General features: G+C 37.0%; 1 protein-coding gene across 12 annotated transcripts in view; it reads left to right on the forward strand.

Moving 5' to 3' along the window:
* RPS6KA3 (ribosomal protein S6 kinase A3) overlaps window positions 1-15,945 on the forward strand; it is a 114,798-nt gene that overhangs the window by 88,639 nt on the left and 10,214 nt on the right. For all 12 annotated transcript variants that reach the window (XM_036270414.1, XM_036270404.1, XM_036270411.1 and 9 more), the window contains 6 exons: window positions 52-154; window positions 2,593-2,717; window positions 5,520-5,645; window positions 8,642-8,731; window positions 11,461-11,619; window positions 13,289-13,450. In XM_036270414.1, coding sequence (XP_036126307.1) covers window positions 52-154; window positions 2,593-2,717; window positions 5,520-5,645; window positions 8,642-8,731; window positions 11,461-11,619; window positions 13,289-13,450 — 765 coding nt within the window. The remainder of the gene's footprint in view (window positions 1-51; window positions 155-2,592; window positions 2,718-5,519; window positions 5,646-8,641; window positions 8,732-11,460; window positions 11,620-13,288; window positions 13,451-15,945) is intronic.

The following is a 15,945-nucleotide window of genomic DNA, read 5'->3' on the forward strand; positions in this document are numbered from 1 at the left end:
ATTTTTTTTTTTATAATTAACACATGTCTAAGTCTCTCTTTCTTCCTCCAGAAACTATACAGAAGAGAAATTCATCCACCTTTTAAACCTGCAACTGGCAGGCCTGAAGATACATTCTATTTTGATCCTGAGTTTACTGCAAAAACTCCCAAAGGTAAGTAGAAAACATGAAAACCCAAATATAAGTCAATATTTTTCTTGTTCAATCAGAAAATCTTTTCTAGTTTAATTCTTTATGCTATCCTCATAGCTCCCCTTTATACCCTATCCCTGCCACAATAAGTAGATAATTAGTCAATCCTTTATAGCATCTTGTAGCTGTTAGGATCCTTGTACATCTTTTAGCAAATTAGATTGTGCCCTAAACTTTGATACTATTTATGTGAAAAAAACTGTGTGTTTATTTACCTGTAGCTATTTTTAAAATACTCTCTCTTTATTGATTTTATTGCGAGAGGAAGAGAGAGAGAGAAACATCAATGAGAGAGAACATAACTGGCCGCCTCCTGCATGCCCCCCCACTGCTGGAGATTTGGCCCACAGCCTGGGCATGTGCCCTGACTGGGAATCCAACTGGAGACCTCTTGGTGCATGGGTCGATGCTCAACCACTGAGCCACACAGGTCAGGCTACCTCTAGCTATTTTTACATGAAATACTCTTCAGTATAAATAGTTCTTTAAAACTCTAATATTAGGCACAGCTGGTGTGACTGAGTGGATTGAGTGCATCCCATGGACTGAGAGGTCCCTGTTCTGTTCCTGGTCAGGGCACATGCCTGGGTTTTGGGCTCGACACTTCAAGGGGGCATGCAGGAGGCAGCCGATCGATGCTTCTCTCTCACATTGATGTTTCCATCTCTCTCTCCCCCTTCCTCTCTCTCTCTAAAAAAAAAATCAATAAAAACATATTCTAAATAAATAAATAAATAAAACTCTAATATTAGGTGGTATTCTATAAAGTTCAAATCCCAAATATACTTAAACTTTATATGAGGATTGATAACTTCAAAATGAATTATATCCTGAGTCATGCTCTATCCTAAAATTGTATAAACAGTGACTATTATAGAGAAATAATCTTTGAAGTGATAATCTGTATTTCATTAATTAGTATACGTGTATACATAATGGTGTGTTTTGCACCTTAATACTCTCTCATTTAGTACCAGACTTGAGGTTTATCATTGACAAGCAAATAAATAGAAAGTGTACTTACGTATATTTTCCATAGAGTACATCAATCAAACCTTGCTATAGAGCTTTCCAGCCAAAATCTTCACAATTTTTATTGAGCATTGATGGGTGTGTATTATTATTTTTATAAGACAGTCTTAGAAATTTGGATTAATATATGAACAAAATTTTAGCAAATACATGGACAGTGATATGCATAGAATTAATAATCTATGGTGGTGTTTTACTTTGCCTTCTCAATATAATTTGTCCTGGTAGAGGAAAAATCTCAGAATAGAGCAGTTCTATATTGCATTCTGCCCAGATAGGTTCTCTTAGTAGAAATCTTCAGTATAATACTGTCATGTTGATTTAAAATTCCCTAAACAATATATATTGCTGAGAATATCAAGCTGATGTTCCAAAAGAGCTTTATATGGAGTTGGTGTTTAAGTAGATTTACCTATTTGTTTTTGGCTTGCGCTTAGCCTTTAGGGTATGTTTATAAATAATAGTATGCCTAATTATGTGTTTTTATTTATGAATAACACATTTATTGTTTGTCTTTAAAATGAACATTAACTATACTATAAAAGGTTTTTTTCTATTTTTGTCAATGCCGGTAGATTCCAATAAATAATTTGAATAACATTGCATGTCATGTCATAAAATATATTAAGGACTACATACCATGATTATCCTAGAAATTACTTTGATTCTTTTTTTTAACTCATGTCTATTATTGAATGTATTACAGATGTCCCCCCCTTTTTCCCCATTGACCCTCTCCTCCCCAATCCTGCCCCCCTGATTCTTAAATATATATAATTTTAACTTGTATTTAGATTCCGACATTTGTACTGAGACCATTGAACTAAATTTTTTTCTTCTAAATTATCTATAGCTCAACCTTGTATCTCCCCCTACCAGGAGCCATAGCATTGGTGCATTACCAGTTAGGGCTACACAATTCAATATGACAGCCAGTAGCCACGTGTGGTTATTTACATTTAAGTTAATTAAAATTTAAAATTTTGTTTGTCAGTCACACTAAACACATTTTAAATGCTCAGTAGCTGCATGCAGCTATAGTGGCTACCATATTGGACAGCACAGATAAAGAAAATTTTCATCACTGCAGAAAGTTCTATGGGATAATGCTAATTTAGAATAGCATTAACCCAGTAATTCATTGATTTATTATTTTCTGGGCTCTGGGGGACTAGGATATTAGAGTTGTGATGGCAGTAAACCATCAGGAAAGATCTGATACAGTGCCTTATTGAGTTAACCCTGGAAGTACTAGGTGCCTGAGACATAGAATTCCAGAAAAAGTGTGAAAGGTTGTAATATGGACAATTCTTCCCTGAATTGCCTTTCAAGTAATTACCTTCTTGGTAATGTATCATTCTTTTCAGATTCGCCTGGCATTCCACCTAGTGCTAATGCACATCAGCTTTTTCGGGGGTTTAGTTTTGTTGCTATTACCTCAGATGATGAAAGCCAAGCTATGCAGACTGTTGGTGTGCATTCGATTGTTCAGGTGAGTGAATGTCTAAATAATTTTAAGCTTGAAATGTTGTAAGATATAGTTTATTGTATGAGTAATTAGATTAGATTTTATCTACTGACTTAAGTGAGCAGCTTAAAATATATTTTATATCATTGATGTTACTCTTAGAAAAATCTTTCATGTGCCTTTGAAAAGGTTGCATGCACCAGAATCCTATACTTACTGATTTGAAAGTGGAATTCTGAGAGAGTTGAGATAAATATTTCTATCTTGTCTCTCCCCTCTCCTGTGCCCCCCAAATGTTCATCAGGCCTGGTTTGTTTCCACCTCTGCCTCTGTCAGGTCAGCCAGCATAAACTGAGGTCTCCTGGTTCCCTGATGCCTTAGAAGAGGAATCAGCAGACTTTTTCCATAAAGGACCAGATGATAAATATTTGAGGCTTTGCAGGCTATATGATCTCTGTTGTGACTACTCAACTCTGCCATTGCAGCACAAAAGGGGCCATTGACAATACAAAAATAAATGTACATGGCTATGTTCCAATAAAACTATTTAGAAAAACTGGTAGTGAACCAGATTTGGCCCACAGGCCATAGTTTGCCAACCTCTATCACTGAAACATAAGAAATAAAAATCTTAAATTTGCCACGTTTTGTGTCCTTGTTATTTTGGAGTCCCCATTGTCATTAGGCAAAAATGGTTATGGGACCCTGGCTGATTTGGCTCAGCCGTTAGAGCATTGACCTGCGGTCCAGAGAGACCCGGGTTCGGTTCCTGCTAAGGGCACGTACCTCGGTTGCAGTTTGTCCCCAGCCCTGGTTGGGTCAGGGCCGTGTGGGAGGCAGCCACTCTATGTGTCCCTTTTACGTCGATGTTTCTCTCTCTCTCTCTTCCTCTCTCTCCCTCACACTCTATCTGAGCAAAAAATGGAAAAATGTCCTCGGATGAGGATTTAAAAAAATGGTTATGGGTACTGCTTTAGGGTGCCTCCTACCACATTATCCCATCTGTTTCTCAGAATTGGAGAAAAAAGTAAAAACCACAGAAGCAGGTTTCTAGATATGTATATGTGTTTGTAACAGGAGACTGGACTGATAAATGTTATTAGAGGGATACAAGTAGTACAAAACATTAGATTGATTTCTTCTCATTCTAGTATCATGGAAAGATAAGTTTAATTCATCCTCCTAATCACAGGGAATTGTTTTGAGGGTGTTATTAGTGCGTGAATTTACTTGATAATTAACTTGCTTTTGCTCTAAAGTTTTTTTTAACAAGTCAGTCATCTTGCTTTCTCCACTTTCTAGAAAACCAATTTGAACATTGTTGTTTTTTTTTAACAAAGTTCATGTTGACATATTCTGTTTTACTATGACAGCCATGTGATAATGGCAAGTTTTAAAGTGATAACTTCTGTACCTAACAGAGAAATTGCAAACATATTCTATAGAATTCAAGTTTTACCCTATATGAAGCTCATAGGCATGGGGTGGGGTGGGGATATCCTATCAGTATAGCTCAGGGCAGCACAACATCCCTCAGCACATTTATGGAACCAGTAATTTGCTATTAATCATCCTCCATGTTATTAGTCCTTCGCCCATTAATAACTTCTCTAGCAGAAGTTGTATTGAAGCTATGACTTGACAGTGGAGAAAGGAAGACTTGGCTACCAATAGTCCAAAATGATGGTAATAGATATCACCTTCAAATGTGTTATTTAATCGTCACCATTACCCTTAGAGAAAACACAAATTCAAGGTTACACAGCCTGCAAATTATACATCTGAGAGAAGAATCCAGATGTTCTAATTCTGAATCCTGCTAAGTCAAACTTCTCCCTATTTGCAAAGGTACTTCAAAGACCCTGCTGGGGAGTAAACTGGGGCTCAGTCATAGGCGAGGCTGTTGGCCCTTTATCAAGTAGTTCTGCATTTTCTGTTATACATATTTAATTTTTTTTCATTTTAACGTAAGCTTTTCTTTTATTTATATTTTTATGGCCAGAAATCTTTTATTTAATTCTATTTTTTCCATTACTGTTTATCCCCTCTATGCCCTCTTCCACCTCCACCCATCACTTCTCCCCCCACCAATCACCACCCTGTTGTCCATGCCCATGAGTTCTCTCTCTTTTTTTTTTCCTTTTTTGCTCATTCCCCCCACCCACCAGAGCTTTCTGCCTGCTCTCTATCTATGAGTCTGTTTCTATTTGGCTTGGTAGTTCAGTTTGTTCATTAAATTCCACATATGTATAAAATCATAATGGTACTGGTCTTTCTCTGACTGGCCAATTTAACTTAACATAATATTCTCCAGGTCGATCCATGCTGTTGCAAAGGGTAAAATTTTCTTCCTTTTTTAACGTAAGCTTTTTTTTAATCCTCACCCGAGGACATTTTTGCATTTATTTTCAGATAGAGCGGGTGGGAGAGAAAGAGGAAGAGAGAGAGAGAGATCAACATGAAAGAGACACATTGGCTAGTTGCCACCCACACGACCCCAACCGGGGCCTGGGACGAACCACAACCTAGGTACGTGCCCTTAGCAGGAACCGAACCCAGGACTCTCCGGTCTGTGGGCTGATGCTCTAACCGCTCAGCCAAACTGGCCAGAGCTAACGTAAGTTTTTTTAAAGGGCATATTTCATGCTGTACATTTTATTGTAAACACTTTTAAAATATGCAATTGTAGAAGAATAAATGGTGTAAAAATTGATTTTTATTTTTACTGATATTCATCAGTAACATCAACAATGCATGTTGAATAATATATTCCCCTATTATGAAAAGTCATTACAGAACTCTGTCAATTTATAATTGTGTTTGTAGCAGTTGCACAGGAACAGTATTCAGTTTACTGATGGATATGAAGTAAAAGAAGATATTGGAGTTGGCTCCTACTCTGTTTGCAAGAGATGTATACATAAAGCCACAAACATGGAGTTTGCAGTGAAGGTAAATGTTTTTAGATTTAAAATGCAACTTTAACAGTTTTTATTCATGCATGTTAGTACCAGTTAAAAATTACACTCTTCTTTGGTAAATGTGCCTTTTGTTATAAAAAGGTAAAGTTAATTTAAATTTCTGACCACTGATCATCAGGAAACCATGAATTCCCCTGTGAGCTAAAAAGGTAAGGTAGCGTACATCCAGTTTGCTCAGGGCAGTACCAGTTTACCCCTGACCTGATTTTTTGCAGCACCCCTTTTACTCTCAGAAATCTCCCATTTTATGGTCAAGATGTCAGGGAATTCCTCAAAATTGTATACCAAATTTTGTATGTTTGCATTTTTTCTAGCAAAATTGTTCATACCATCCTTCACATTTAAAAGGATCTGTGAACCAATAAAAGAATACAAACCACCATAATTAAATTCATTATCATTAGCTGCTTTAATTTCATCAGCTGTTCTAAGGCAGATTTTTCTAAGCCAAAACCAAGACACATGGTTCTACAATAAAGTTTGAATTGCAAAGCTTTAGTTGAAAGTGAAAAATTTAATATTCAAGCCTCTGGCTTTTCTCTTCTTAGAATGGTAGCCTCTGCTCTCCCATTACAAGCAATTCAGGTAATGTCTAAAGCTTTCAATTTACCTGCAACTTTAGAACTAGTGTGTAAGAATAGGCAGCTCATATTTAGTTAGTGGGAGAGTGGCATTAATTGTGATTACTTCCATTCGTCCATCTGTTTATCTAAATATATAGTATGATTTCATATGGAAAAGTAAAAATAAATGTGTTTTATACGTATATAGCAAATATCTGGGAAGACAAACACACAAAAAAAATTGTTATTGCTATTCTAAACTTGGATTTAATTGCTTTAAAAAGTCATCAAGGTCACCCTGCCAGTGTGGCTCAGTGGTTGAGTATCAACCCATGCACCAAGAGGTCACCGGTTCTATTCCCGGTCAGGGCACATGCCCAGGTTGTGGGCCCGATCCCCAGTGGAGGGCATGCAGGAGGTGGCCAATCGAAGTTCTCTCTCATCGATATTTCTGTCCCTCTTTTCCTCTCCCTTCTTCTCTCTCTCTAAGATCAATAAAGGAAAACATTTTTTTAAAAACTCATCAATGTCCATAAGGCTTTCTGTCAGCTATAAAGAGAAGCCAGAAATACATTTTAATTTGCTCTTCTATTTTTTTTATCCTCACCTGAGGACATTTTTGTATTTATCTTCAGATAGAGTGGGAGGGACAGAGGGAGAAAGAGAGAGAGAGAAACATTGATGTGAGAGAGACACATCGAGTGATTGCCACCCACACGACCCCGACCAGGGCCAGGGACAAACTGCAAATGAGGTACATGCCCTTAGTGGGAAACAAACTGGGGACTCCAGTCCACGAGCCGATGCTCTAACTGCTGAGCCAAACTAGCCAAGGCTAATTTGCTCTTCTAAAAAGGAGAAACATCTGTAACAAAAATAAATTAATAAAAAAATTAAAAGTAATAATAATAATTTGCTCTTGTACTCATTGCCCATAATGAAATCTGTGGTAAATAGAAATTTTCAAATTGCTTACATGAAAGGAGAGAAGTTGAATAATGTACTTGGTAGGCAGTACCACCCTAAAAAAACATATCAGAAAAAGGCAGAAATGTCCCAAGACCCTTTTGAATTATAGAAACCAGGAGCAGTATACCAAAACCTTGAGAATATTTTGCAGCTATTTGTGGATTATTGTGACTTAAATTAGATTCATAAAACCAATTCCAGCACAACTTGATTCTACTGAAATTACTATAAATCTAAGATTCACAAGCACAAGTATGAATTTAACGTAAACTGGGCTCAGATTAGCAGATCAGAGAGACTGTTGCCAAAAATAACACTTCCAGTATGTTCTGGTTTTCAAAAGACTAGCCCCAAATCATATCCCTTGAATTAGCATGTCTATTCCATATACCATTCCTCTTAATCATCCATTTGCCTAGTTCCACACTATCATTTACAGTCGATTACAGTGGAAACCTATACGTTTGTCTTCTCTGTTTTCCAAATACAGAATTGTTTTACAACTAAATCCATTTCAGATAGCAGATTTGGCTCACGCTGAGAATTACAAGCTAGGTTGCTGGAATATTTGGTTATTTATTGTATACGTTAATTACTAAGCTGTTCTAAAATTGAAAATATGAAGGTCACAAAATTTATTTTCTACTACCTTTTGGATGAAATGAAAGCAAACCTTATTTAAATATGATATAACTAACATTAAATCATTAAGAGAAGTATTCTTAAGAAGCAGCTGACATAAAAGGATCGGAAAGTTACATTAGTATTTTAAAGGGCTTTATTATAATAATTAAACTTAATTCTAGCCAAGCAAAATTCTAGATGTGGTTTTCTGCTTAGCTTTCTGCCTAGCTTCAAAAATAATCTTGTTCTACTGACCTGTTAATTAAATTTTATAAGTAGCTTACAACTAATGGGATATTCCATTGAAGCATTTTTAAAGGAAGTAAAGTTAATTCAATAAACAGATGCTAGTAGTAGTGTTTTGTTGTGTTTGTGTGTGTGTGTGCGTGTGTGTGTATTTTAATTATCTGTATTGACAGATTGATATTGACAGGGTTTAGAAGTTGACTGAGTTCCCAAAAGTTTAAGATGTTTAAGGATGAAAGAAAGATGTTAACTGTTCTTGGTACCTTTTCTTGAGGGTTTTGAGTTTTTAGTAAATTCTAAACTTACTACAAACTTAAACTGGAGAGACCTGATGGGAATGTGACTCATGGCATAGAATTTACTTTATAGCCTTGTCATCTACATCAAGATTGGCTTTTGAATTTTGATTAGACAGTCTGGCCAGGTACTTGAATAACAACTGGTTAATAAGTGCCTTATATATATAGTGTTTACGTAGGATGCTACCCAAGGTCTGTAGCTATAAATACTTAAGGCTTATAACTATACAGTTCATGGGATTTTGTGATTAATATTTGCCTTTTAGATTATTGATAAAAGCAAGAGAGACCCAACAGAAGAAATTGAAATTCTTCTTCGTTATGGACAGCATCCAAACATTATTACTCTAAAGGATGTAAGTACATTCTTTACTGTAGACATTTGAATCAGTTGTCTAACTTGTATCTGAAATGTTTTCAAATATCATGTGGTAGACAAAGAACTGAATCTAGTAAGTAAAAAAATAGGTTTGAAGACAACATACATAGCATAATTTTAGTTATAAAGAAAAGTATGTTTATATAATTAATTTTCCTACTTTTGCTGTAAGGTAAAAGTGTTGTTGACATTATTGCTTTTAATATCTGCATTTACTGAAACATCTGGGTGTTAGTTAATATTCAGCATTGACTAGTCTTGCACTCTATGGGCTCCCTAAACTGTCTTTCACAATACTGCCAGAGAGAACTGTACTCATATCTAAGCATGTTACATCCCTGCCTATAGTTCATACCCTTTATTACCTCTGGTCCTTGCCTTCCTCCATCCATAGTAGTTTTCACACCTTCTCATACACCCTATGTATGCTCTAGCCATGCTCCAGTATGTACAAATTTTTTAACATGCTTCATTTTCTCATGCTGCTCTGTCATTGAATGAATGGTGCCCTCAATTGAGAGCATTTCCCTTCTTTACCTGGCTAACTACTGCACATTAAGACTTTGCCAAAGCATTACTTCTCCCCATGAAGCCTTCCCTGCTCATCATCACCCCCCACACACAAGTGAGTATCCATTCCCTGCTGCTTATGACCTTTATCATAACAGAGCTTTTGGCAAAGGGTATGAATTCCCCAGGTAGCATTAAGTCCTTCCTTGCTGATGGTAGTCATATAGGTTCAAAAACCATATCTGGTTGTTGTAGACCAGATGACAGGTGGCCTGCTGAGCCAGAGGATTTCTGAGGGACCTTTCACCTTTCCCCTTCACCTCTAGGATTTTGTGAATTCCAAAGTTTACCCTCTCTTCTCCTTCCAAACCAAAACTCCATTTTTCTCAGATTAATTTATCACTGCTCATTATTAGGAGGATGTTAACTTAGTCCCATTAAAATGTGAAGTTGTTTAATCTGAGTGACTTTTTAATTAATATAACCTCCAAGAATCCAGTCAAGTAAATTAAAAAGGAAGTATAGCCCTGGCCGGTTTGGCTCAGCGGTTGGAGCATCAGCCTGCGGTACAGAGAGACCCAGGTTCGGTTCCCGCTAAGGGCACGTACCTCGGTTGCAGTTTGTCCCCGGCCCTGGTTGGTCGTGTGGGTGGCAGCCACTCGATGTGTTCCTTTCACATCGATGTTTCTCTCTCTGTTCCTCTCTCTCCCTCCCACTCTACCTGAACAAAAAATGGAAAAATGTCCTCGGGTGAGGATAAAAAATAAATAAATAAGTAAATAAAAAGGAAGTATAGCCTGGCGAGTGTGGCTCAGTGGATTGAGTGTCATCCCATGGACTGAGAGGTCCCGGTTTCATTCCCGGTCAGGGCACATGCTGAGGTTGCGGGCTTGATCGCCAGAAGAGGGCATGCAGGAGGCAGCCAATCGATGTGTCTCTCTCACATTGATGTTTCTATCCCTTCCTCTCTCTCTAAAAAATCAATAAAAACATTTTAAAATAAATAAATAAAAAGGAAGTATAGAAAAATACTTTCTCTCGTCCTCGCCTTGGAAACTTCCTAAGCTGTCCTTTTTTTTTTTTTTTATTATTCCTCACCCAAGGATTTTTTTTTTAAGAGAGAACAATGGGGGTGAGGAGAGAGAGAAAAACATCAGTGTGAGAGGGAAACATCAGTTGATTGCCTCCCATACTCAACCTGACCAGGGATCAAACCAGCAACATAGATATGTGCCCTGATCGGAAATCAAACCCATGACCTTTTGGTGGACAGGACAATGCTCCAACCAACTGAGCCACCCAGCCAAGGCGCTGTCATCATTTACATCTTTCCTCCTTCCCTCGTTTGAAATTCCAAAGTCTTTAAAAATTTTCCTTCCTTTATTTGTACCATCGCCAATATTTTAAAATTTCTTAGATCTGTGTCTTCTGTTTTTCCCTCCTGGAATAAAAACATTGAGGGCAGGTACCTTGTTTTTTCCATATTTGGGGCCCCAGTACATGATACTTCTTTTGAAGCTAAATAAAGGTGTGCAGGAACTCTGTGGTGAAGGGGGAATAAAAGAGACTAAAGTTTAATAAAGGGGTTATTTCAGTTCAGGATTGCCTGAAATATAAATACAAAATTATAGTGAGCGTTCTATTTCTACATTAGGAGTAAACTGGTGTGCTTCTGGGTGATTGGATAGAATTTCTCTTTGCTACCTAGTCTTCCTACTTAATTCTTGCCACATCTTGACTTTCAGTTTAACCAAAACCAGAATAATTCATTGCATTGTGCATATAAATATAGAATTTCTGTACTTTCAGAACTTCCAGGAAAATCACAGGAGTATGTCTTTGTAGCAGTCCCTGCCTTTAGCAGTAGATAGAAAGATCAAGAGGAACAAACCCTAAGTGCAAAAATTCAGTGCCCCTTTGTATACAATGCCCATAGTTATTTTGATTTCCATGAATTAAGTTTCACAGAAGGAAATTATGGGTTATTTTTCTGATATTCAATCTCATCAATTCCTACTTAATATTCTTACATGTATAAAACTGTTTGCAAGATTTATATCCTCCATTGGTTGTGATAAGTAAAATTTTTCTTGAATATAAAGTAAGTTTTAATTTCTCTTTAATATGCAAAACTTTGTTTTGAGCACATAGAAAGTTTCAAATAATTTTTTTACCTTTTGGTGTTGAATTTTATAGGTATATGATGATGGAAAATATGTGTATGTAGTGACAGAACTTATGAAAGGAGGTGAATTGCTGGATAAAATTCTTAGACAGAAATTTTTCTCTGAACGAGAGGCCAGCGCTGTCCTCTTTACTATAACCAAAACAGTTGAATATCTTCACGCTCAAGGGGTAAGTCTTTTTAATTAACGCTTTATATATAAATATATGTACATGTATACACAAATACACACATAAATACTTTTTTTCTTATCTTCGTGTTTGAGTTAAGATTACATAGGTAGAAGAAGTTACTTTATACATTTAATGGAAAATCACTATTAGCTTAATTATCCTTCTATTCTCCCTCTATGTAAACTTCTCCCATTAAGCTTGAAGTGCTACTTTGAAATTCTACCTTGTTTATATTAAATTTTTACACTTCCCAAGAAAAAGTGGGTGAGATCTTCTGAATTGGAAGACATAGCATTGTTTTTGCTAGGCTACTCTGTACTCTTGAGAACTGGGCCCATTTTTAGTTTAGAAACAGAACCAGAGAATCATGGGTTGTATTCATTTATAAAAGGAAATCCTTCAAATGAATGAAGTCAAATAGTCACCTGGTTTCTGGCTGATGGATGCTCTCCTCATTTCTTCCTGCAGGTTATTAGTAAATGGAAAAGGAAAAATCATGTTTGTGAAAGAAGGGAAATTGAAGGGAGGGGCAACAAGGGCAAAAGAGAAAATGAGGGGAGAGAGGGAAGAAAGAAGAACAGCAGAGGTGAAAAAGAATGCTAAACAAGAAAAAAAAGAGATTACTTCTTAAGGAGTTTATTTTCAATACTTATTCTCATTTTGCTTGTCTTTGCCCCCTAGAAGTTAACAAGTAGACTGTTTTGATTTAATTCTAGAGCTTCTTGACTTCTAGCTGGTCAAGAGTCACCTAGTACTATAGCCAGAAATTAGAACTGAAGAATCTATGACTGCAGTCATCTAAGTCTTCTAAGTTCTCTTCTCAGTGCCTCAGCAGTAATAACTTGTTAAAATGGTCTGGAGAAGTCATAAAACTGAGGTGATTGATCAGAAAATAGACTCACAAATTGATGATGGAAGAAACACATAAGTCTAATAAGGGGTGTCAGAGAGGCTTATGATAAAAGAAGTATTCAAGTAGGTGATTAAAGAAGGAAAATAATATAAAATTCTAAAGGGTTGTTATCTTTTTGTTTGTGTCATTGTTGCATGGATATCAAATTGGAAATATATAAAGTCTGGATGTTTTTTACTTTCTACTCCTAAACCCCATGTCTGATCCATTGAGCTCATCAGCACAAGTTTGTTATTACAGCATGGACAATGGTTGTTTGTTCTGTTCTAAAGTTCTTAGATCAGATATACCTCCTCTAGAGACCCGCCTTGACCTCCCTAGTTATGCCCCCATCTCTCACCTGTTTATTCTTTGCCTCCCTACTACTGTGTAAGCTCCTAGCACAGAAAGGCAAAGATCTTTTATGTGTCTTGTATGTGCAGCTCCTTATATAATACCCTGGCACATGATAGGCACTCAGTAAATATGTGTTTAGTGAATGAATAACCTGGAGACTGATGATATTGCTATTTGCATTTCTCCTTAGCCCACTTATTCAGTTGATCAAAGAGGGTGAAGGTAAAAATACTATTCTTCCGTCCTCCTCTCTTTGCTCCAGTTCTGTGTTAGAGTTATACTTACATTATCAGTATAACATTGGGATAATTTAAAGGTCAGCACTCATTATCTTAAGTGCATTGCCTGACAGTTTTGAATAAATAATTTTCTATAATGGAAATGTATTGTAAATTCACTCCTTTGTATTTCATTTAGGTGGTTCACAGAGACTTGAAACCTAGCAACATTCTTTATGTGGATGAATCTGGCAATCCAGAATCTATTCGAATTTGTGATTTTGGCTTTGCCAAACAGCTAAGAGCAGAAAACGGTCTTCTCATGACGCCTTGTTATACTGCAAATTTTGTTGCACCAGAGGTAATTATGAAGGAGTTTACTTGTAGTATTTTAGTATATTTAAAAACTCATTTTCTGTACTTAATATAGAATAATTAATAGTTGTTTAACTGAAGACTTACTGAACAAATAATTCTAATAAAATAGTAGCCCTTTTTCTTCTGTTGATAGTTCATTCTGTCATAAGTCCACTACTACCTATAATCCTCTCTCTGCTCTGACTTCTGTCTTTCTGTATAATCAGACATCTATAGCTGCCTACTATCACTTTTGTGCTTGTTGGTGCATGGAAGTAAGTGGAAACTAGCTTATTTTCCACCTTTCCTAATATCCTTCTGATTCTCTGGTTTTGCCCTATCTTCCTGTATCTCCGAGGCTAAAACAGCATAGTCTCTTCTTGTCTTTAGCTATATAACTAATTACCATCTCTTATCCCCCAAAACCAGTTCAGAGTTCTTCTGTTCACAGAACTGCCATCCTAACCTTTGCTTCCCTCGCCATCCCTCAGGTGATTGCCACAGCTTCAGTGCACATTGCCCCTTCTTGTCATTCTACGGTCATTCCACAAGAGAGCTACAAAGCTACTGTAGTCTTCCTCAGGCACTGCTTTGATCAAGTTGCTTCTTTTCTTAAGAAATTGTATTTCCCCATTGTAGTACATATAAAATGTACTGCTTTGCCCTCAAGATTTCTTACCTTTTTATCACTGTGTAAAAAAAAAGTGTAACTATGAACAAGATAATAGAAAATAATAGTAAACCTTGATATAGGGCTTATGTGTATTAACTGATTTCATCCTCCCAACATGTAGTTTACATATAATAATTCATTCTCATTATAACTATGTAAGGTGAGTACTTTTATTAGCATTTTACAGGAAACCAGGTGCACAGTGAGAGGCCATGTAATTTGCCTGAGGTCAGATCTAGACTTGAGCCCAGGCCATTTGGCTGCAAAGTCTCTGTTTTTAACATGCAGTAATAATTTCACAAAAACAATAATAGATGGTAATATTAGGACAGTTGGATTATAGAGTTTAATTTTCCCCATTTATTTTTCAAGCTTGTTTGTAATTTTGTTACTTTTTAGATATAAAATATTTTCTATAAGACTACTTGCATCTGTTCTCCTGGTGGTACTAGAACTGATAAGGGACAGATTTTTTTGCTTGTTTGTCCATATATCCATAGCCTCTGACACACATTGGTGTCCAAGCATGGCCACTTAATCTAGCCATCTCATTTTTTCTTATGAGTATTTCCTAATGCATAGAAGCAGTCTGCTTCTAGAAATCACTCTGTAGCTGTTATGCCTTGGCCCATTGGAATGTATTTTGCTTCAAAACCTGCCTACAAATTCATCTTCTTCAGGATATTTTCCATGATTAAACTTTCCTTAGACTTGCTCTTTTAATGCTTTGTCTCCTATTCATCCAAGTTAAATCTTTGAAGTCTTCCTTAAGTCCTCCCTATTATTTTTCTACATCCATTCTATCACCAAATCCTTTCCATTTTGTTTCCTAAATATTTTAGATTCTTTTTCCCTTGTCATATACATTCAATCTCTCCTAGTGCAAGTCCTCACAACCTTTCACTTAGTTTGCTACAAATTGCTTCCTGTCGGGTGGCCTGGTCTCTAGTCTTTCTTCTTGTCATTTCCTCAATACCTTGAGTTATGTTTCTGGTATACACATCTATTTATTTTCTCTTCCTATTTAATGCTTCAATAGCATCTGATTGCCTACAGAAAAAAATCTAAATTTCCTAACAACATAATGTATAAAAGCCCTTCAGTTTCTCTAGTATCCCCTACCTGGAGATCTGGCCATACGGAACTGTTGCTAACTATGCTCTGCTCTCTTGCCTCTGCCCTTTGAGTGTCCTCTGCACTCCCCCACCTCCTCCCTTTGCCTCCTGAATTCTTACTTACAGGCAGAGTACAAGAAGGTTGTCCCCTAGCCTTCCTTATTTCCTCATATCAAAAATGAATTGCTGCCCTGGCTGGTTTCGCTCAGTGGTTAGAGTGTCGGCCTGTGGTCCAGAGAGACCTGGGTTCATTTCCCACTAAGAGCACATACCTAGGTTGCAGTTTGTCCCCGGTCCTGGTTGGGTTGTGTGGGTGGCAGCCACTCTATGTGTCCCTTTCACGTTGATGTTTCTCTCTCTTCCTCTCTCTCCCTCCCACTCTATCTGAACAAAAAATGGAAAAATGTCCTCGGGTGAGGATAAAAAAAAAAAATGAATTGCTCTTTATGCCTGTTTGGCTCAGTGGTTAGAATGTCAACCCACGGACCAATGAGTTACGGGTTCGATTCCGGTCAAGAGCACATACCTCAGTTGCAGTTCGTCCTTGGGGTTGTGCAGGAGGCGACCAGTCGCTGTGTCTCTTTCACATTGATATTTCTCTCTCTCTCTCTCTCTCTCTCTCTCTCTGCCCCCCTCCCTCCCTCCTACTCTTTCCAAAGATAAATAGAAGAATATCCTCGGGTGAGGATTTAAAAAAAAAAGAATGAATTG

This window comes from Molossus molossus, unplaced genomic scaffold (assembly GCF_014108415.1).
Source record: "Molossus molossus isolate mMolMol1 unplaced genomic scaffold, mMolMol1.p scaffold_m16_p_2, whole genome shotgun sequence".
Classification (NCBI taxonomy): domain Eukaryota; kingdom Metazoa; phylum Chordata; class Mammalia; order Chiroptera; family Molossidae; genus Molossus; species Molossus molossus.